At 33.9% G+C, this 23,661-nt stretch overlaps 1 protein-coding gene across 4 annotated transcripts in view; it reads right to left on the minus strand.

Moving 5' to 3' along the window:
- ARFGEF3 (ARFGEF family member 3) overlaps positions 1-23,661 on the minus strand; it is a 207,172-nt gene that overhangs the window by 14,245 nt on the left and 169,266 nt on the right. For all 4 annotated transcript variants that reach the window (XM_031964200.1, XM_031964201.1, XM_003769494.4 and 1 more), the window contains 10 exons: positions 22,322-22,467; positions 20,326-20,505; positions 17,546-17,690; positions 16,272-16,394; positions 13,265-13,368; positions 10,182-10,326; positions 6,760-6,888; positions 4,124-4,300; positions 2,781-2,895; positions 668-770 (listed from right to left, as the gene is read on the minus strand). In XM_031964200.1, coding sequence (XP_031820060.1) covers positions 668-770; positions 2,781-2,895; positions 4,124-4,300; positions 6,760-6,888; positions 10,182-10,326; positions 13,265-13,368; positions 16,272-16,394; positions 17,546-17,690; positions 20,326-20,505; positions 22,322-22,467 — 1,367 coding nt within the window. The remainder of the gene's footprint in view (positions 1-667; positions 771-2,780; positions 2,896-4,123; positions 4,301-6,759; positions 6,889-10,181; positions 10,327-13,264; positions 13,369-16,271; positions 16,395-17,545; positions 17,691-20,325; positions 20,506-22,321; positions 22,468-23,661) is intronic.

Consider the following 23,661-nt stretch of genomic DNA (forward strand, 5'->3'; position numbering starts at 1 on the left):
TGCTGATTCTAAGCAGTGTAATCTCATCTGGGCAAACAAATCAAGTAATTTTATTGTTGTCATTTTTCAGTAAGATCTAACTCTTTGTGATTTCATTTTGGATTTTTGTGTGTGGCAAAGATAGGGGACTGTTTTGCCATTTTCTTCTCCAGTTCATTCTACAGATAAGAAAACTGAGGCAACCAGGGTTAAGTGACTCATCAAAGGTCACACATCTAGCAAATGAGATTGGATTTAAATTCATAAAGAAAAGTCCTCCTGATTCTCAGACCACTGTGCCACCTAGTTGCCTTTTAATTAACTTTAACTAACATAAAAAGGAAAATTTGGTGAAAGTAAGACATCATGCTTCAGACAGAGGGTCTAAGATCTTCCTTATAGGTCTGAGATTCCATTATTCATTGACCTAGTCTCAAAAACATTAATGATCTCAAGGTCATCACCAGTAGAAAAAGAAATGATGGTATAGCGGAAAACATGATGGGTTTGGAGTCAGGGAATCCAAGTTCAAATTCTGGCTTTGCCATTTATCCAAGACAAGGCATTTGACCTTGCTAGAATTTATATTCCTTATCTATAAAATAAAATACTTGGAGATATGACTTCTCAGACCCCTTTTAGCTCTAAATTGATGCTCTCATGACTATATCTCCCATAATGATTTTACCTTCACTGGTTTTAGTGTGGCAGAGAATGCATCCTGTAATGCACAACATGCAAGCCTCCACATTTCTTCAGTGAAAACAGGCCCTGCAGTTACAAGGACATACCTGCAAATGGAAACAAGGTCAAAAATGTTGTTTCTTTGAGAGGCTCTAACCAACATCTCAATACATTCAAAGACTTTTTTCCTTTTTCAAGGTAAAAAGATAACTTTAGGAGGCTTAATATGACAAACCATGGAACTATTTTCTTCTCTGGGAATAAATTTTTTTCCTTCCTTCCTTCAAGTATGCAAGTCCTGAAAAAAGTCATCACTTGACCCTGATGTCCTCTTGGACTACAAACTTATTTTTCAGTTTCTTTTCAGTGTCAAACATATTGAACGAGGGGTCTACAGATATTGTAATTCCTATTGATCCAATTTCTCTTATCTTCTTTTCTCATTAACTTTCTTATTATCAATTGAAATAATATTTGTAAAGCACTTAGTAAAGTACCTGGTACATAGTTTTTCTCTTCCTCCTTTCTCTTTTCTTAATCTTCCATCAACCTGAGACTTTTAACCAATCAATTCCTTCTTTGAACACTCTCCTCCCTTAATTTCCATGATTCTATACTATCCTGGTTTAGGCATTGGTATTCTCTCTATATATTATCTTTCCTGAATAACATGGCTTCAAGTTTGATTTCTATATTTTCTTCATTTGTTTTTTTGAATCTTGCTCTTTTTCAAGTTCCAGTGGTATATTTTCAATTTTCTGTTAGAAATTGATCTTTGGATATAAACAACAAATCATATTATTATTTTAGAATTGGCAGGGCACTTGAAATGTAAATTAGTCCACTCTATTAATTTTACAGATAAAATGGCCTAGAGGTGAGGGCTAGTGAGTAAGGCCTAGAGACATGAAGTAGTTTTACTATAATTATACCATTAAATCACTGGGAGATGAAGGATCAAATCTGGTTCTTTCAACTAATGCAGTCCAATATTTTGTTCTTCATCATCTGGTCTATCCCACTATTCCTATCTAAAAAAGTGAAACATCATCCTCCCTTCTCCTAAATCCACAATTTCTGTTTTGATGGCAACCATTCATTTAGACTTGAAGCCTCAAAATCATCTTTGACTTTTTTCTCTCTCTTATTGTCATGGAAGTCCCATTATTTTTGCCCTTAAAATCTTGGACTTGTCATTTCCTTTCCTTATTTTCCCACAATACCCTATCTCATATTCTTATCACCTTATACCTAGTCCACCCTAATAACCTCCTTACCAATCTTTACTTCTAGCCTCTTCTTCTCTCAACTGTTATCATAGTCAGATTAATCTCCCTATAGTTCTCTTTGAAGCATATAAGTCTTATGCTCAAAAATCAACAATGGCTCACTTTTTCCCATAGGGTTCCCATAGAATCATATCTGAGTTCCTTAAGCTTATGATGTAGGATCTCTATTTCCTCTCAACCCAATGCAAATTCTTCTGTCTAGCCAAGCCAGACTATTAGATGTGCCTCATTCTCTCTCTTGCCCTAAACCTTCACTTACATACCATTTCTCTTGCCTGTAATACTTATCTTCCTCTTTACAATCTATTATCATCTTACCTATTCTTCAATCTCATCTCATCTCTCAATGAAGCTTATCCTGGCTCAACCTAAAGGAATGTATGAATTTCTATCACCTTTACTGTTGACATTTCTCATTTGGTACTTATTATTTATTATCTTTTTTCTAGTTATCTTTCAGGTATTTGAATCTTAGCAATTAGATGGTGGGGAACTTTTCTTTGTATCCCTCACATAATTATCATGGAGACTTGCCAGGTAGGATGAAAATCCATTGTGGGCAAAGAAAATTTTCTTTTTATCTCTGTATGCTCAGCTCCTAATATATTGCCTGACACATCACAGGAACTTAAAAAAATGCTTATTAAATTGAAGAGGCATTTGATATTTACCAGTTAACTAATCATTAGAGATGGCAAAGGTATTAATTTGTAATCACTTCTTTTTCAATCATAGCAGTAGAACTGTTATTTCCTATTTCGTCAATAATTTTATCCTCCTTTTATTTTTCACATGGAACATCTAATTTGAGTGGGGAACTTTTCTTACCGAATACAAGAGCAGCCAACTCTGGAGATAGTTTCTGTCGGCTTAGCCACACATGCTACCAATAACTCGAAAAGATCTTTTAGCATTGTGTTGATCATATTTTCATACCTAATATCTGTGGAACAAAAATATCAGAGTTTTATTTGCTGATCCTGAAATATTTCATCACTATAAGGATGTGCATCTAAGAAAAGAAGAAAGATAATACAGAAAATAAGTTACAACCTATAAAAGCTAAATTGGAAAATCAACACTCAGCATTTTTAGCTTTTGCTTTATTTGTCCCTTCTAGATATATGTAAAATTGTATCTTTCAAAGTAAGAACATGAACCATTCTGATACACTGCTAAAATTTCCCTCTATTAGACTATAAGAACAATAATACAATATATGAAAAATAATATAAATAATACTAAATAAAAACATAAATAAATAAATAAATAAAATATAAGAACAAATACTGTGTCTTCTGTACAAAGGCAAAGATAATTTTTTAAGTACCTATGTGCCATTCCCTGGGCTAAGAAATAGAGATACAAAACTAAATAGTTTTGGTACTAGTCTTTTACTTACATTCTAATAAGGGAAGAAAAAACATAAAAGGGAATTGAGTTCTCCAGTTAGTTTCTCTCACAGTGCATAGTTCACAATACATACTCAATATATAATTTTTAATTTCAACAAACTAGATAGGTATTTAATACATTACACTAAATAATATTTAATTTTAATTTAAATAATATGTTTAATGCCTATCCCTAATTTTTAAAGAAATAATTTAATTCTAAGAGAAAAAGATGAAGATTATGCATTTTTATCATTTCTGATATATAAAATATACTTAAAGTCTGTTAATTTACTCTTAGTACACTTGTTAGGCACACTTAATAGACTTGGTAGAATTCCGTCCTTTCAATTCTCATAATCTGTACTCCATAAAGTTACCTAAAACTTCCTCATTCCACTCAGGAGACTGAGGCTTAGAGAAATTATTACATAAGTATCTGAGGTTCAATCTACATCTTCGAGGAAGGAATTCCAGTGCTCTACCTTCTAGGCCATGTTATGTTTTTGCTAGCTCCCCTACATCATTCTGATCTGGGTATGACCCTTGTTATTTTTTTTTTTTTTCATTTTTCTAGAATTATACAATTCCAATTAAAATTCCCAGAGCTGTACCTTACATAAATTACTTTATTCTCATATATTTGTTTAGAATGCCTAATATGTTACCTTTATACAAAACCCATCTGTGTGATGGTTTAAGAAATCCTTTTATGTAGCAATGATAATAACATTTGTATTAACCTTCAGAACAAAGACACAAATGAAAACTTACTACCTGAGTGTATAAAGCTCTGGATATGTTCCACCACCAGTTCACAGGACAAACCAATGGCATGCTTGAAATTGGCTGAGGCAACATCCCAGTAAGCATGATCTTTATGGCTACGGCGGAGCCACAAAGACATCACAGGAAGGAGGAGATGTACAACTGCATATATTCCAAACCCTGGTCCTGAAAAAGAAATATGAGTGTTCAAATTTCTAATGTAAATCTAAGAAAAGGGGGGTCTTTGCCTTTATTTGAAGATGCCTCCTCTGTTATAAATGTGAAAATCAAGTTTTGTAGAAAATGCTATTTTTCCTGAGGTGAATAAAGGAGAAATAGAATTTTAATTTTGTGTTCATTGCCAAGAATTTTGAAAGGACTTGTATGAATGGCTGAAAATTACCTTTTCTGGTTAACTTGATCATGAAACAAGTATTTATTAAGCCCCACTTTTTATATTTACATTCTACATATTATATCTTTTAACTCCTGGAAGGCAGGAAATTTTTTTTAAAATTTTATTTTTTTTTTATTTTTTTATCCCAAGTGCCTAGCACAATACCTGATAGAAAGGAGGTAGTTAATAAATTCTTGCTGAAAAGCAGAGTGCTACCAATTGGAGTTTAAATAAGTTGTGGATTTAATGGATTATTTTTTGTTATATGAAAAATGTTATATAACAAAGAAACATAAGAAGATTTAGAAGAATTGATACAGAGTAAACAAGAATAATCCCCAAAGCAATATACACTGTAATGACAAAAAAAGTAAATGGAAAGAATAGCAACAACAAGCAATAAAACTTGAACTCTGTGAAATTATAATGCGCAAACTTGACCCAAAGAAAGAGATGAGAATGTACCTTTTTCACTTCTTTACAAAAATGGGGACTATGGAACATTATAAATATGAGGACTTTATGAATTATTGAGGTTTATTGAATGGTTTTGTCCCCCTTCTTTATTATAAGAATATAATAAATATATTATTATGGGTAATATAAAAACCAAAAAATGTGATTTAAAAAAAATTGTTGAAGTGAACTGAATTCCTACATATACTTGACACCATTTATTTGGTTTACAAAATAAGTTTTTAAGATTAAAATGATCTCAGGTGTAAAAAACCCCACTTAATTAACAAAAATAAACCAAAAGAAATGCAGATCACTATATAATTCAGTAGAATGTGTCATTGGATAGAAAGTCTCTGTTCTTTCCTATTTGAAGTATTAGATCAGCATTTGCCTTCTCAATATAAATTTGATGTGATTTTTTACTTAAGACTTACCTCACAACTTTATATTATGGGATATTCTTAAGCTTATGATGACAGTAGAACTTCTGAGAAGTCTACTTAAGCAATTTCTGCTCCTGTTACTTAAAAACGTTATGAGTGACTTACATTGTTGTGGGAAACTGAGACTATACTAATCAATTACTATCTTGAATTATGGAAGCTATTCAATTTAGGACATAGCCACTATGTGTAAAAGGAAGAACCTGTATTCAAGTCTTTTGAAAACTCCCAGGCTAGCCCTATATCAAACATACCATACTGCCCTTCAAGATTTGTAAGAAAAATTAATTAAATAGGATGCTAACAGTTGACAGGCCAGCTAGGTGGTTCAGTGGACAGAGAACTGGGCCAGAAGTCAGGAAAATATTATCCTGAGTTCAAATCCAGCCTCAGCTAACAGTGTGACTCCAGGCATGTTGCTAAACCCTGTTAGCTTCAATTTTCTCATCTATAAAATGAGCTGGAGAAGGAAATGGCAAACTATTTCAGTATCTTTGCCCAGAAAACTCCAAGTGGAGTTACAAAGAGTCAGCCATGATTGAAATGACTGAACATCAAAAACACCTATCTTATTTGAACCTCACAATAAATGTAGCTAGATAGTAGAGTTCTAGATCTGGACTGAAAAATGACTCATCAACAATTGGAAGTGAAGAGTGAGTTCCTTTTGTTTTCATGAGTTAGTTGTCCCCACTTCCTATAGATCAGATTCCCCAGCAGTGGTTTTTTGTGGGTATCCCAATTTCTCATTTTCTTCTTTTCCTCTAACTCAGTGGGTATTTCTTGTCACTTGTCCCAGGCTTAAAAATTGTTCCCTTGCCATTGATGTCAAAATTCATAGCTATTACGCCCAGAGAAAGAACTCTGGGAGATGACTAAAAACCATTACATTGAATTCCCAATCCCTATACTTTTGCTCACCTGCATTTTTGATTTCCTTCACAAGCTAATTGTACAATATTTCAGAGTCTGATTCTTTTTGTACAGCAAAATAACGGTTTGGTCATGTATACTTATTGTGTATCTAATTTATATTTTAATATATTTAACATCTACTGGTCATCCTGCCATCTGGGGGAGGGGATGGGGGGTAAGAGGTGAAAAATTGGAACAAGAGGTTTGGCGATTGTTAATGCTGTAAAGTTACCTATACATATAACCTGTAAATAAAAGGCTATTAAATTAAAAACAAAACAAAACAAAACAAAACAGAAGCTATTGTTCTGACTGAATCTCAGTTTAGGAACATTATAGGCACTTTTGTAAGGTCAATATGAATGAAGTATATCTTGCTGAGAGCCAATAACATAGAATACACATATAAAGACATAGACATAGATATTTACCAGGTACTTTGGTAACATCTCTCAAGAGTTCAAAGAGTAAATCCAGGGTAGGAGGTTGGTGCTGGCGAGGACAATTGGATACAGCAGCCGTCAGTTGTTCTAAAAGGATGATCCAGACTTCTATAAGACCTGGAAATCCAGAAATATACTAACCATTAAACATAGCAAGAACAAATAAAATTCCATTCAGATCAACAATCATTTATATTGAATATTTATTAAATATAAATCCTTTATAATCGAGTACTTTTAAATATAGTCATAGTAGAATATGTAGATCCCAAAAGAGTAAAGGACGTGAAGTTCAATGTATAATCTTTGATAGCTTTAATCTTTAATAGCTTAAAATATCACTAAGACGTTTTAGAACATCCTCTAGATGAAAAAAAATTAAAATGAAGTAGAAATCAAAGTAATTATAATGACCAGTTTTGTCCCAGAGAAGACATAATGTAACACAATTACTTTCTCACTGGAGAAGGAGGAACATTTCAGATACTTCAGATTGGGTCACTATTAGTTGGTTTTGCCTTAATATATAAAGAATGCTTCAGTGATTTACATGTGTAGAGAAGAAAGGAACTAGAAGTGATTTTGATATAAAAGGTATCAAAAGAAGTTCTAAAAAAAGGGACCTGAATTATTGTCATACTACTATATGAGAAAATAATATGACAGAGTACCCAAAAATTCTAATGAAATCTTACACTTCATTAATTTAATGGTTTAGTATTTAGAAACAGAGTGCTAATTACACCTCTACCTTACTACATCATATTTTGAAGATTATTGTATTATTTCTGGGCATTATATTTTAGAAAAGCTGCTGATGAATTATATAATACTATAGGATGTTAATCAGAGTGGGGAAGGGGTGTGAAATCATGCCAAGTGAGTATTCATTGAATGAACTGAGATGTTTAGTCTACAAAAAAAGAAGACATGTGTTCTTATATTAAGGGTAGGGAGAGGAGAAGAAAAACAGTTACATGATAACTTTACTATATATTTAAAAGGAATAGTAAGATGTATATAGTAGAGTTTCAGTTTTGTCTACAATCATCTTTTTTATTATACTATGTTTTGGAAATGCTTGTTTTATTGAAAAAAAATTTAAAGGTTGTCATGTGGAAGAGATTATATTTATTTGTTTGTGAAGATCTAGAAGCAAAAGAAGTACAACGGAAGAGATTTTTACTTAATATAAGGGAAAATCTAGTAATTATTACAATGATGACAAAATCTGGAATGAATTCAATTTTGGATATATATGGTTTGAGATACCTACAGAATATTCATTTTAAAAAGTCCTTGGTTAGAAGAGAGACTAGGTCTGGATAGATACAATCATTGAACCTATGGGAGGTAAAAATATCATTAAGAGATGGAATGTAGAAAAAAAAGAGGATCCAGGGAATAGTCCTAAGGTGTTTCCATGTTTTATCACTCCGATTCTATAAACAAGTATTAAATTAGAGAGGCATCATAATTAAAAAATTGCATGGGATTTTGAGCAGAATATTTTGGTTCAATATGGTTTTACCAATTGTCATACCAGTTGTGGACCTTGGAGAAGTCCATCATTCATAAAATATGGAATTTCACTGGATGATTTCTAAGGTCCCTTCCAACTTTAAATCTGTGAATGCTCATAAATTATGTTATAAAAGGAGATTAATGTTCAGGTATGAGTTACATTAGGTGACCTTTGACATCCCTTTCAATAGTGAGTTTTTATGTTATATGACCACCATTATATTTCTAAAGCTTTTACTTGTAATGTTCTCTGTTGAGGTTTTCTTGGGGTCTCTGGAGGCAGCCTTTGTTTCAGTTCAGTAATCACTACAAGTATAGCCCGGTATTAAAGTCCAAATCCTTTATTATGTCTTTCCAAGTCTTGTCTCCTTTTCTGGGGCCTGGTTAGCTTTCTTAGAGGCCTATCTCTCTCCTTGATTCCAAGAGCTTGAGCTCCTGTCACTAGTCCTTTGTGTTCTCTGCCTCTGGTAGCTTCTCTCTGAATCCAATTTGTGCTTCACCCTACAGCCACCACAAAAGTGGACAATGGAATGAATCTGTCTCAACCTCTAAGAACTTCCAGTGCACTTGTTTTTTTTTTTTTTTTTTGGCCCTAAAGCTTATTCCTTATATGCTCTACACTGAATATAAATCAATCATTATATAACTAGGAAACCATTATTTGTTGTAGGATTTAATCAGTGCTAAACTAGATTTAACCATTGTCTCCTCAATTCCACTTAGTAACTTTTTTCAAGTTCTGGCTCATAACATCTCTTTGTAGTATTAAATCAATCATACTGAACCATGCTAAATTAGATAGCTATTGTCTCTATCAATTCCACTGACTTAGTACCTTGTAAGAATCCTTTGTTTCAAGTTCAGAGTTCTGGCCCATAACATTTACTAATACAAACTCTCATTAAGTCAGAAGGTCTTCTCCCAATTGGTCTGAATCAATGAGGTTTTGCTACCTATAAAAACTTTACCAAGAACACTACTCCCAACTCCCACATGAAGCTAGTAGTGGCTAGACTCTTATCATATGAGAAATATAGTGTCAGATGATGAGAAAACCAACATATGTTTAGTGTTCAGAAAGTAGACTACCAAAAGGATATGACTCAGTCTTCATTTCTGAAATAAAACTAGTTCATCTCAGACAGAAGGAGGTAAATCTACCAATAATTAGTTTTAAAAGCCTGAGAATTATCCACCTAAGAAAACAGACTACTGGACTGGATTCTAATTCATGGTGGGTAACATGGGATTTAATTTGAAAAAGAGAAAAATAATCCAATTTTAGAGTTTGTAGACTCCTGTGAATTTTCTTTCTGTCCGCTTACAGTCTCATTTCTTCAACTTTCTGTCCATATGGACTTGCCAGAAGGAATTCTGAATTGATTATATTTCCTAAGAAGTTTCAAAGTCTTGGTTAGCAGCCAGTTTTGTTTAAGATCTAGCAATACAAATTCATTCCAAATTGTTGAGTTCAAGTGAAAAATCATTACAGTAAATTTAGAGTTACAAACTATAGATGACATGGCAATCTGCCTTAAGATGGGGCTTTTGCAAATGTACTGCACCTAAAGTGAGACTCAGATAATTAGAATCACAAATTGTAGGGAATTTAGAGGATATCAAAGCTGTCCCCCAACTAACACCTCCTTTTGCTTTAGAGATGAAACTGAAACAGAGCAAAATTATGTTCTATACTTAGAAATCTTTTGAACCATTGGACTTTGAGAACTACTGAGGTTTCCATTGAATTTATCAATCTCACAGAATAAAGGAGATCTGTATCTTAAAAGACCATTCTTATAGGTCGCTTAAATCATTGTTCAAGTTGCTGGGAATATACACAAAGCAAATAATTTAATTGGTTATATTTTTTTCAATTCACTTACCAGTATCATCATCAAAATCAGAAAGTATCGATTCGATCCCATCCTCACTACTAGCTGAGTTCTCTTGAACTCTCCGAGGCAAACTGGCAAGTCTCCCACCAAGAAAAATTGGTTTCAAGGGCATCTTGTAGATTTTGGCAAGCAACTAATGGATCAAAAAATCCACAAAGTAAGGAAAAAATAGATTTATAGGAATCAAATACCCAGGAGCTATTTAACAATAACATATGCCAATGAGGAAATAAGAAAAATCCCTGATTGATCCATGGATTAAGTTGTAAAAGCTGGTCAACTAGCTATCTAGAACTTGGAATATTTTCCTATTCAAAACATTAAAATTAATCTCCAGGATAGGGCTTTCCTCAAGTGTTTATAATTTTTGTCAAAGTGAGTATTCTCTTCACTAACATCAGTAACATTATAGGGTGATAAACTTCTCTGAATTTAGCTAGTCTTCCTTTGTTAGACATGCTCTCCATCATTAGACCTGTCTCTGAAGTCTTTCCAACTTGGTAGTGCTTTCCAGAACTTTTTTTCTTTTGACATAGCCTTTGTTAGTTGGGTTGTCCCAAGTCAGAGAGAGTATGGAACTCATACCAATTTGTATCTACTGTTCAAAATGCTTCTCAAAATGGGATTCCAGATTTGAGAGAAAAATACCCTACATTTTTATATACAGACATTTTATTTGAAAATTATGGGAAATGATAGAATAACAAATTTAGATCCAAAAAGATTGTCATTGTATATAAAAACCACACATAATTTTAAGAAAAATCTCCTTTTTTTTCTACTTCAGCTCTAACTTTTATTAGGTCAGAAGGACTACCCTTCTAGTTTTTCTGACATTCTAGCGATTGGTTTGGTTATTAAAGAATCCAATGCTTATAAATATCAGAAACTTTGGGACTTAGTCATACACAGGGTAGAGACTTTCTTATTATTTCCTAACAATCCTAACAATCCCTATAATGATTTTTATATTGCTGTTCCCCCCTCATTGGAGCTGTCTGGACAAGAAGGCTGAAATTTGGGCTGAGCCTAAGTAGGACGGGGAGTTATGAGGTATATGTGAGGAGATAAATCATTCTAGGCATGTGGTTCAGCTAGGGAAACACAAAGGACTAGGAGATGTGTTGTGTGGCAAGAAGGCCGTGTACCTAGATGGTAATAGGCAGTGAAGTGTAAGAAACTGGAAAAGTAGGAAGGCACCAACTTGTGAAAGACCTGTATCAAACAGAGACACAGAAAAGTTAAATTATTTGATCCTAGGTCCTATGTTATCTTTATCTGCATCTATAACGATAGCTCACATATTATATATACATATATGCTTATAAATATACAAAGATTCTTTTGTACTACTTTTTATACATAATTCATTATTAGAAATATGCTGCAACCTATTTTCATACACCAAGCATTTTTTTTTTTTTTTTGCTAAGAAAATTAGGGTTAGGTGACTTGCCCAGAGTCACACAGTTAGGAAATGCTAAGTGTCTGAGGCCAGATTTGAACTCAGGTCCTCCTGACTTCAGGGCTGGCGCTCTATCCACTACATCAACTAGCTGCTCCTATCAAGTATATTTTTAACTGGTCTTTTAAAATACTTTTTAATACTTTTCTTTTGACTATAAAGTGAGGGTAGGCGGGAGTGGAGGGATATAGCTAGCTTCATCATAACCTTCTAGAAAGAACATTTTTATCTGTAAAGAACTACATGTGGTCCATGAACCATGGCTTAATCCTATTGCTATATGACTCAGGATTTTATTACTATGACCTTGCTTTTAGAGTCCAGAAATTTATGAAGTTATAAATGTAGCCTATTTAAAATTGATGCCATTCAAAGGCAGTATACCTTTTGTAGCATCCATTCATCTTCACAACTGTCACCTAATTTCTCCTTAACTGTCTTTCTTTCTTTGAAAATGTTACTGTCTGTAACATGGATATTTTTTAAAGTCAAGGGCCAAAACCTCACAATTTAAAAATAATTAGGAGAATACGTATTTTTTTTAAAAAAAAAAACCTCATTAATTTAGTCAATTCTCTCTCTCCTCCTTTCTTTTAAAAGAAAACAGGAAACATGACATTATTCCACTTTTTTTTTTGAAAATTAAGAAGAGTAACAAATATTTAAATACAAAAAGTGCTCAAATTATTTTCATGTTATGACAGAGTAAAGAAGAACCATAGAAGAGATAGAGAAAAGACTGACCAAAAATACATAGAAAAAGAAATGAGAGCACACAGAAAGACTGAGACATACATACATACTCGGAGGGAAAGACACATAGGTCCTCTGCTTTCCATAATATCATATATTGTAGCTATTTAGATCATTGCTTCTTAAAACTTAGGGTCCTGTTGCATTTTCACAACTGTAAGTAAACAAAGCATTTCCTCCTTTCTCATGACTATTCAAAGACCAGATATATTTACTTAAATTTGGTCAAAAGATGGAGTTTCCCTACCTCTACTGCAAGGGTCTACAGATTCATAAGAAGTTTGTGGGATAGATTTTAAGGAGTCTGTGGACTACAATGGAGGGAAAATTATATCTTTCTTGTCATTAATTATTTCTTAGAATTTAGCATTTCCTTCAACAATTTAAAAACATTCTAAAAAGGGATATATAAGCCTCATCAGAGATCCATGTCTCAGAAAAAGTTAAGAATCCTTGAGCTGGTGTAGTAGAGTCTCTAAGCACCTATGAAACAAGAGCTTCATCAATGACCATATCCAATGTGTTTTTCTGCCCCCTTGGGAAAGGTAGAGAAAAGAAGTCACAACATCCATTCCCTCATTTCTCTAAGACATCAGAAAGTATTTGCATTAAGCAAAGGACACTATCTATTCACATTGTTATTATTATTTGGCAAGGCAATTAGATTAAGTGACTTCTCCAGGGTCACACAGCTAGTAAGTGTTAAGTGTCTGAGGTTGAATTTGAACTCTGGTCCTCCTGACTTCAGGCCAATTCTTTATATTTATACACATTATGCCAATTTCTGTCTGATCATTTCAGACCCAGAAATCTGAGGAGCCTCCAGAGATCCAGATAATCATTTTCACCATACCTGAGAACACTTCCTGAGGTAATCGAGAGCGGGAAGGCACAAGTCTGTTGATGTTGATGTTGAACCTGGTACACAATCCCCGATCTCTTTACATTCTACTTCTCCTAAAGAACAGGAAGATAAATACAAAAGTGGGGAGGAGGAAGGGGGGAGTCAGTGTACCATATCACTGTTTTGGAGCCAGTTTGCTGAGAGATGACTGCAACAAAAATTGTCAAGGTCTTTACTAAGAATAAACTTTATCTCTCCAAGGGAGGTCATGATTCCTCTCTCTAGCTGGGAAAATATCTACTTTATTGCCAGTGCTCATCACTAAGTAGCAATGATAAGGGAGATTGGGGAGACACTACCCATCTGAGGGGCTAGGAATGAGGAACATTTAATTGATTTAAATTATTTCCATCTGTTATTTGTTCATATGTATTGCCTATTCCTACTGGGGCTTTCAGGTTTCCTATAGGTAAATAGCATTGATTGTATCTGTAAATTGTAATCATTTCCCTTCCTTTGTAATTGCTCTGCTTGTGCATTTTAATAAAATCACTGTGCAGTATTACAATTGTTTCTAATTATCTACATTTATAGATAACTAGCACCCTCCCTTGTGGATAAACAGACATAATTACTAAGTGTTGGTTAAAATTCAGAAGCAAATAAGCAGAGGAATGTTTTCTTCTTGGAAAAAAAATGCACATTCTTTAAATTAATACCTCTTATCACAAGGGGGAAACAAAAACCTATTCTTAAAAGTTAAATTTGAGGGGATAATAGCCATGCATAAATCCTTTGTTGTTCCACTGCCTTTAACACAGATACTCTCTTTTAAATTAAATAATTAATTGTTGTATATTAATTGTATAATAATATTGTAAATGGGGTGGACTCCTTGTGAGCTTTCAGTAAAACAGCTCTGGATGTATATGAATGGAGAGATTGTGATCTGTATCACTGGAGGGATGTCTTCAAAAAAGTGATACAGATTTATTTAAATGTGAAGTATTGCAAATTAAAACCTTAGGCTATTTTCCAATATACTCCAGGGAGATTGAGTTGCATATAATTCAAGGAAGACCATTAAAGAATGGTATTTATTATATAACACACGAAACTGGCAAGATGTGAAATAGATGATTAAAATTATACATAAAAAAGACTATATCTGTTGTTCTCTATTCAGGTCTGGGCACCACTCTTTAGGAACGATATAAACAAAATAGAATGGAAGAAGTTGATTAGGATAGTAAAGGGACTAGAGAATATGTCATCAAAGATCAATGGGAAAAACTAGGGATATTTACTGCAAAGAAGAGAGGAGGTAGGTGGGATGTCAATAGCTGTAATTCAAATATCTAAAGGGCTACCATGTTGAAGAGGGGTTCTACTTATTCTGTTTGGCTCCAAACGGTGAATCTAATAACAATGCACAGGAAGGTTTCAGAGAGAGAGAATTTAACTTGATATAAGGAAAACATTATCATTAAAACTGGATCCAAAAGTGGAATGAATTACATCAAGAAGTGGTGTAATTAGACCACTTAGTGGAGGTCTTCAAGGAGATACTGGATGACCGTTTGTTGGGAATGTTGGGAAAAGGATGTTTGGATGGTTACAGCTTAGATCAGAATGGTTTCTAAGATGCCTTTCTACTCTTAGATTGTGTCTTTCTGAAATCTCTCTTTTGTGAGTTTAATACATTTATGTGGTCACCTTAATTCTATTTTCTCTTTGTAAATTATCTCTTACAAGCTTCCATCCTTTCTAGTACCACTATAAGAGTTTACCTTTGGGCTAGATTGTAACCTATGAAAAATAAACAATCCAATAGAATTTGGACAATACAGATGACAGAAATTGTTAGGAAACCAGTCCAAGGAAGGCACTTGACCTTGACTAGTGGTAGCTCTTAAGCACTAGACAATATTTTACATTTCAGGGTTTAATTCCATGTCTGCCTCCTCACAGGGTATAAATAATGATGTCAGTTGGCCAATTTGTGGCTTTTTTTGTTTCAAAAACTGTAAAATATCAAGTACTTTGAGCTCTCAACAAAAACATTCAGTGCCATATACTGTGTCTCTACAAAACTGTTCCCAACCTCTATACCATCTGTCTTCTAAATTTTTGGTGGAGCTGTGATTATTTTTTAATAAGGCAATTTCTAAACTTCTTAGATGAGATGAACCTCCTGAGGTAAGTTAGGTTATATTATATACGATAGTATATAAATAAACTAAGGGGTAACTTCAAAGGTTCTATATATTATGGGTCAGAGAGTTTCTTTGTGATTCAGGGTTTCCTTTCTATTGGAAGCACATTTTACAAAACAAAGTTTAAAAGGGTCCATTCAAAATTATATCCTTAGGATACCTGAATTGAATTTGGACAACTGATATTCTGGTCTTAAAAGAAATTGGTTTCATTATGAATGAAAATTACAAATAAAAATAGATACTAAAAATATAGACACTAAATTTTGTGTAAAACAAACTGAATTCATGTCCTAGGTTTTCCATTCGTTAACTGAATGACCATGAAAATCACTGTGCCTTAATTTCCTTGCATGTAAAATGGCTATAACATTATTCATTCCCTCAAGATCATTGGGAAAAAATATTTTGCAAACTATAAAACAATAGTATATAGATGTGATCTACTATGAGTAATGAATATAATGATATTGTATGTTGTCAGAAGTAAGAAGATAGACTTAAAGAGATTTGAATGTTGTACAATATGTTTCTTTCTAGGCCTACAGTCTGTGTAAAGCTCCAACATTACCATACTGTAATTTAGCTCTGGATAACATCCAAGTGACTTTCATAATAAGCGTTTTGGTTCTGGTACATCACACACACTGTTTACCATCTGTTCAAGTCTTAGGATGCTTGCTTCCTCCCAAGCACACAGTATGCCTAGTGACAAAGGGTCTGGCTTCCAGACAAATACCATCTTGAAAAGAGAACATAAAGGTTTAACTAAATTAAATGCATTAGAAAGTCACATTTACCCAATCCTTTCACAAACTTCATAAGGCACATAATATAACTGGTGGCTGCATTGGCAAACACCTGGATGTTGTCCGTGTTCAGAAAGGCTTCAAAGACATCAAACACAGGGGCCTGACCCTTTCCTATGGAAGAGAAATACAGAAGGTAAGTTTGTCAGCCTTGGGTTAGACAGCCTGAGAGTATTTCTAATGCAACTCCCCAAAGGAACTATCAGAAAGACACTCTCAGCCTTGAGTTGACAACTACTCAACAAAAGTTCAGTGGTTTCTAGGGACCAAACTCATGAGCTTGCCTGCAAATATTGTTCTGCTAAACAGTGAGTATACAACAGGAGTATAAGCACTGCATGAGGATGATGCTTGACTGAGACAGGTGGGGAGAGAGGTGAATGAATGGCAGAAATGAGGCAACATGTGAACCCCCAAATGAAATGAATGTATAGTCAGATTCAGTAAATACATGGAATGCTCTATCAGTGGTAGTTATGGAATATCAATGTGGATTGAGAAGATTTCAACATAATATTAGGGGAAGTGAGGACAGAAACTTTTTGATGGTATTTTGACCTAGCAAACATGAAAAGGAAGCCTAAGCTAACTACCTCTATGGACAGGGAGCCCCAAGAATTGCCTTTTGTAGATAATCCTTTTTATCTGGTTGCCATTTTTTTCTGATTGCATAGATGAGACTCCACAGTCCTAGCTGGAACTGAAATCTCTGTCCCCCAAACACATTGCTTTTTTTCCTCCAGTCTTTCTGTTCTTCTTGGATGGACCTTCCACCACATTCTTCAAGTGGCAGTTCCAAATCTCTACTCTTTACTCTCCATTATCTGTCTCAGACCCTTTGTCTCTCTCTGTCTTTGTCTGTCTATATTTCTGTGTCTGTCTGTCTCATTTTCTGTCTCTGTGACTGTATCTATACCTTTCTGATAATGATCTTACTTCCTGATTTATTGAGGCAATTAAGGCTATCCATTATGAATTATTTTTTTATTTTTCTACATCTTTATCCATCTTCTTCCCCTTTGCTTTGTATTCAATACATGGGTTGGTGGCTTTTCCTTCCAAAATATTCTGTTATTTTAGGCCTATAATGGCAGACCCTGTCATATGTCACATGGAAGGTTGTCTCCATTGATCACTTTTTCCTTTTCCTTAAACTTTTATCTTGACCTAGCTACTGTCACTTCTTTATTGCTTATTAACATGTTTGGATCTATCCTAACTTTATAAAAGTTATGTGATAGAGAAAATCATTCACATAGTCTTACCCATGGAGTAGTCTCCTATAAGATATTCCTTCATTTCTGATTTATTACTGCTATGCACTGTTTCCAGGGCACTGAATAAAGGCCTCCATCCTGACTGTATCTGAGTAGAACACACTTCAACCAGCTCTCCTATTGATGTGACTACCTGATTTAAAAACAAATGAAACAAACAAATAAAAATGTTAGTAACAACCTCTCACTCAAGAAATGTGGTGAAATCTTTGGAAAGGACAATGATTACCTCCCTGTTATATAGCTCTTTCCTCATTTATTGAGAGAGGATGGCCAAAGAAAGTAATATCATAGACAAACTAGGTGTCATCTGCTCCATGTTCATATGATCAGATATTTAGAATTGGAAGGGATCTTAAAGGTAACCTAATGCAACCCTGAAGAGACTGAGATTTAAGGAAATCAAGAAATATCAGTTAAGAAAATCAAAGTCACATAGATAGTAAATAATAGAGCCAGAATTCATGTCCTTGCACAGTAAATAATAGAACCAGGATTCTTGTCCACAGATTATCCCACATTTACTAACCCACTTAGACTGCCTTGACTTTTAAAACTAAAATTTTTAGTTTTAACTAAACTCAGTAACATCAGAAGGCTAAGAAATCTACAGGCTCTAGAGGCTGTAAGGTCTAGTGGAAATGTCACGACCAGTATGCTGTCATGAATACTAATGGTGCTCTCCTATCAGTTCCTAATGATGTGATCCTGAATAAGTCACAATTCCTCTGGGCCTCAGTTATAAAATGATGAGCTGTACTAGTTGAACTCTAACCTTTCAAACTTCATTGACATTGTAAAATTCTGTATTGTCTAAGAATAAATTTATTTAAAGTCATGACTATAAACAATAACTCAATTAGTATCCAATATTCATCAGTGATCTATATAATTTCATAAGAAATAATTAAATCCTCTATCTTTGATATTTAAGATATTTCAAATGGGAAATAAATAACTCTCCCCTTTACTACTTTACTCAATGATGTCTTTTAAAATATCAGTACAAAATCTCAAATATTTCATAATCATGAAAAATGTGTATGATTGCTGCTAATATCATGACTGAATCCATAAACTCATATGAGAATGCCTGTTTCAGATTTAGGTTTTTTGGGGTTTTGTTTGTTTTTTTTAAAAAACAAATTTCTCACTTCACCAACCTTTCCAATTGTTTACAATTGCCCCCTACACATTTTCTGACTTTTTCCTTTATGCCAAAATGTGTGGATGGGAGAAGCTGGCAATATCTACAGTCAGCTTGTTCCTAGAGAGAAGTGGAGAAATCACAGCATAAAGAAGATTAAAGACAAGCATGGAAATCAATAGGATCTGGGCCACCAACCCAAGAAAGATATGAAAACATGGAATCTCAGAGTTGGAAGGGATCTCAGATTAGTACAAGAACCATGCTACTTTTGAAGAGTCAGTAGCATAAAAGCTGGAGAGCATATTTTAGATATTATACTGACAAATAAATAAATAACCAAAAGCTTATACCTGGAGAATCTTAGGGCAGACGTTAGGATTCGTTTCACATATTATAGACTGGCAGGAAATTTCAACTCATTTCCTAGCACAACAGCATGAATGACTTCCTCTATGAAGTTCATCCCACCCCATCCCAGTTTTAAATATATAATGGAATAATTCCAAGTTTCCATCTGGATCTATCTTACTTGTTTTATAAAACAGAAAACAATTGTGCCTGAACTATTTTTTTTTTTATCATAGGTAGCTTGAAAAGAATAAAGCACATAAATGTTTATTTTTCAGAGAAAAATTGAGGCCAATTTTATTATTTGACCTAATTTATGCAAAGGAAAGGACTTTACTGTGGTGTGTAGATGCAAATCTATACAAACTACATATGCATAATTGGTTTTCATAGATCCCTCTAGACTCCTGCTCTCCTGATACATTTTGCCATGAAAGGAATAATTCTTTTTTACTTTTTCATCCCTATTTGCTTCCATGAGAAGAGTTACAGATTTCCTATTCTTAGTCAATTGTGTTGCATATCATTTGTATCTCTCTCTTTTCCTCTTCATGAATTCAAAAGATTGTGTACTCTAATGAGAGTTGACACTAGTTCCTTCTTTCTCCCTTGATCTAACTAAAGTATGCTCACTTCTATCCCTGGTGTAACTTCTCACATGTATACAATATGTATACAAACAGACTAGAGTGCCTATTCTTTTCCATAGGATTTATTATATGGTATGGAGATTATTTCTCCCAAGTTCAGAGCTATTTGTGATGGACTGTGAACAATTTATTAATCAAAGTATGATCTTTTGAATGCCATGAAATCTTTACATTAAGCCAGTACCAAGTCATTTTTTTCAAGTTTGATTGATGTATTATTTTTTATATTACATTTACAGATTACTCCAATTTTGTAAGAAGACTTTTGTGACACTATTTTGTAAAACTAATAATAGTGACATCAGAAAATGAAAGCAATATTTTACGTTTTTGCACTACTGGTCTATCTTTAAAACATATCTATTTTATCTCCCTTCTACTCCCACCTCATTAAAAATATAGAAAATGAATTTTTTTGTAAAAAATATGCATAATTATTAAAACACCTAGAATGGAACCCAAGAATTGACCATTCTACTTGAGAAGTAACATCGTCTCTCCTCTTGTATCTAGTGTGATCTTTTCTCTACATACTCCTGCAATAAGCAAGCTGATTAAAATTCCCGCTATGTCTGGAGGATTTTTCATTTTCCCACATTTTGCCAAATGAGGCTAGTCACCTGGTCCTGGACATCCTCATCACATAATTCCAGTTGCATGATGCGTTCAAAGGGACGGAACAGTGCTTCATTGAAATGAAAATGAGGGGGCTCGCTCCAGTCTGTTAGAACCTCTGTAAGGATGTCATGGATGAAGGAGACTGCCTTCTGAGAAACATGCCTTTCTTTATGGCAGGCAGCCTGTAGTGGGGAAGAGATTGAGAGTGGAAGAGCATCAAGAGTTTAGGTAAGTCAAACAAATCTTTCTGAAGGATTTCCTTGCTTATATGACGATCAAAGTGAGCAATTGAGTGCAAAATCTGAAAGTTCTTTTTTTTCCTAGAATATTGTATTTTTCTAGGATATACCCAGCTCATCGGCCATGTTTCTAAAATTTGACAGACATGCCAAAATTCAACTGTTACAGGAACAATCAGAGTTCTTATTGTTTCTGGATTTTGTTTAAACTTTTTTTCTTATTAAATGCTTGTTAATTTGTGGAGAAGTCTAAAAAATAATTTGTAAGGCATTAGATCCATTCCTAGGCTTGTCACCCACAATAAAAAAAACTTTTAGTACTTAGACCTAAACACAGTGCCTGGCACATAGTACAAGCTTAACAAATGCTTGTTGACTTGACTTTAAAAATAGATTACTTCTCTATGGCTGTTTTCCAAAAAAATCAAATCACTGTTACCCTTTGTACCCAACATACTGTTCCCAGGTAGCAGAATTAAATTCTGTGAAATGCTTTCTGACCATATTTTCTGAAAGGTGTTATATGAAAAAAATGGGAAAAGATGCTGCAAAACAAAACATTCTAGACACCTAAAAAGCAGTTAATAACCTTTATTGAGCTTTTTGCAGGGCACCATCCCAGATACTGGGATAGTGAGTACGTAGTTAGTAGAAGACATAATTCTTAGCCTTCAGGAGTTTAGTGTGTCAGACTAGCAAGAATATAAAGGCATTTTTATACTCAAACTTAACTACTTTTCCCTGAGGAAGAATGAGAAATTGCCCGTTTTTCTTTTTACTGATTCAAATCAAAACTGAATACTATTTGAAGGAGATGATAATTCTATAAAATATCATATTATATATAACTTTAGGGGAAAGAGACAGAGTCAGAATCAGTGCCTTCTCTTTCCACTTGATGATGATATTTCAGATACTACATATGGCATGTCATTTATAAAATGATGCTGATTAATTTTGTGCTGTGCCTTATGGAATGCTATAATCATATCGCAATCATTATGTATTTCGGGATAGACAGGGTGGAGTAGTAGTTAGAGAAGCCAATTTCATAGTTAGGATGAAATGGGATCATGCCCGATCTCTGATATACACTGGCTTTGTGACACTGGACAAATCATTCAGTCCCCAGACAACTGTCTAAATTATAGAGTAGCTGCCTATGCATTGTTAGAGGGAGTTTCCTTTTCCAGTAAAATTACAGGTGTGTCTAAAATGCATACATAAAAGCGTTAATGAAGTTTACAGCTTGAATAGGTTAAAATTGCCCCAAGACTTATGAAACCCCCTTGATATGTGTGTACATATATGTTGATATAACTAGGTATACATTGGGAATTATTCTATGATATGATATGAGATGGCTCTCCATAATGTCAGAACCTCCATAAAATTTTGCCTATATTTGTGTAAAAAAAAAAACACACATGCACACAGACACATACACATATACACACATTGGACCAGATCTGTGATTCTACTGGGAGAGTTAACTCCCTTTGAAAATGCAAAAGAGGTAATTATATATGTATGTATGTATATATGTATAGATATATGCATGTATATATGTGTAAATATATAAACACATTTTACATAAAAATGTATATATATATGACTACAAAGTACTAAATATAATAGTTGTTTCTGCATGATATATGTATATGCCTTTGCATATATCTATTTGGCTTCTCTTAAGACTTTTGTATCCTGAAAAAGTCTGGAGTTAGGTAGGTCTTTTCTCCTCTCTGCAAACACTCACCTCTACCAGATGAGGAGCAACAAGGCTCCAACAACGCATGAAATGGAGAAGTGGCCGAGATTTACTCCGGACTATTCTGAGCATTGAATCTCCAAGACGGAACAAGTGGAGAGCACTTCTCCTATCTTGAGTGGATTTAACTTCTCCTGTAAGAAAGGTGACAAAACCTTAATCCGGGAACACCTGACTCTTGGTGGCATATACATAGGATAAAGAGCAAGACATTATTAACATGTTCAGAAGGATGTTCAAAGTTCTCGGGTGGACAAGGTTAACAAAAAAGAAAAATTACGAAAGTTGGAAAGAAAATGATCACATTAACATGCTGTTGGTGAAGTTGTGATTTGGTCTAGCCATTTTGGAAAACAATTTGAAACAGGGTTCCCAGAGTTACTCAACTATGAATTTCCTTTGACACAGTGATATCATTACCAGATCCATACCCAAATGATCAAAGAAAAATGAAAAGGACCCTTTTGTGCCAAAATAGTCTTAATAGGCAAAAAAACTAGAAACTAAGGGTGTGACATCAATCGAAAAAACTTTTGTTAATTCAAAACAACATCACTGAATCATAAGAAATGAAGAAAAGAATGGTTTCAGAATGACCTAGGAATATTTGTTTGAACATTGTGATGCAGGGTAAAGTAAGCAGAACCAATATAACAATTTATAAAATAACAACGATGCTGGAAAGACAAACAACTCTGAACTCTGATCGATGTAATGACCAGCGAGGATCCCAGAAAATTTATGCTGAAAGATGCTATCCACCACTTGACAAAGGTGATAGACTCAAGATACAGAATGAGGCAAACATTTTTATATAGCCAATGTGAGAATTTGTTTTGCTTGCTTAAGCATATTTCTTACAATGCATTTGTTTTACTTTTTTCCCTTAGAAGGGAGGGATATGGAAGAGAAAATAAATACTTCTTAATTGCATAAAAAGTAATTAGTTAAAAACAAACAAAAAGATATAAACTATTACAAGGCAAAGAATCAGGCATACTTGATATCTCACCATAGACACAGTCCTTTAAATACTCAAAAATAACACTTCTCCAGAAGAATCTACATTCTACTATTGAGATTTCTTGAATACTATGAAAAAATCAATAGCATATGTCTACTCTTACACTCATTGAAAACCAGAAAATAAGTCTATGAGGAAGAAAAATGGATATCAGCAATTTTCTGAGGTTTTTTTTTTCTGAGTTGAAATTTCATTGTGCAATAAATCTAGTGAAATTTATTCAAATAACACGACTAGTGATTTGTAGAGATGGTAGTACTATGTCAAAACAGCACTGCCTCGAATGTTTGTGGCAGCCCTCTTT

This window comes from Sarcophilus harrisii, chromosome 4, assembly GCF_902635505.1.
Source record: "Sarcophilus harrisii chromosome 4, mSarHar1.11, whole genome shotgun sequence".
In the NCBI taxonomy this organism is placed as follows: Eukaryota; Metazoa; Chordata; class Mammalia; order Dasyuromorphia; family Dasyuridae; genus Sarcophilus; species Sarcophilus harrisii.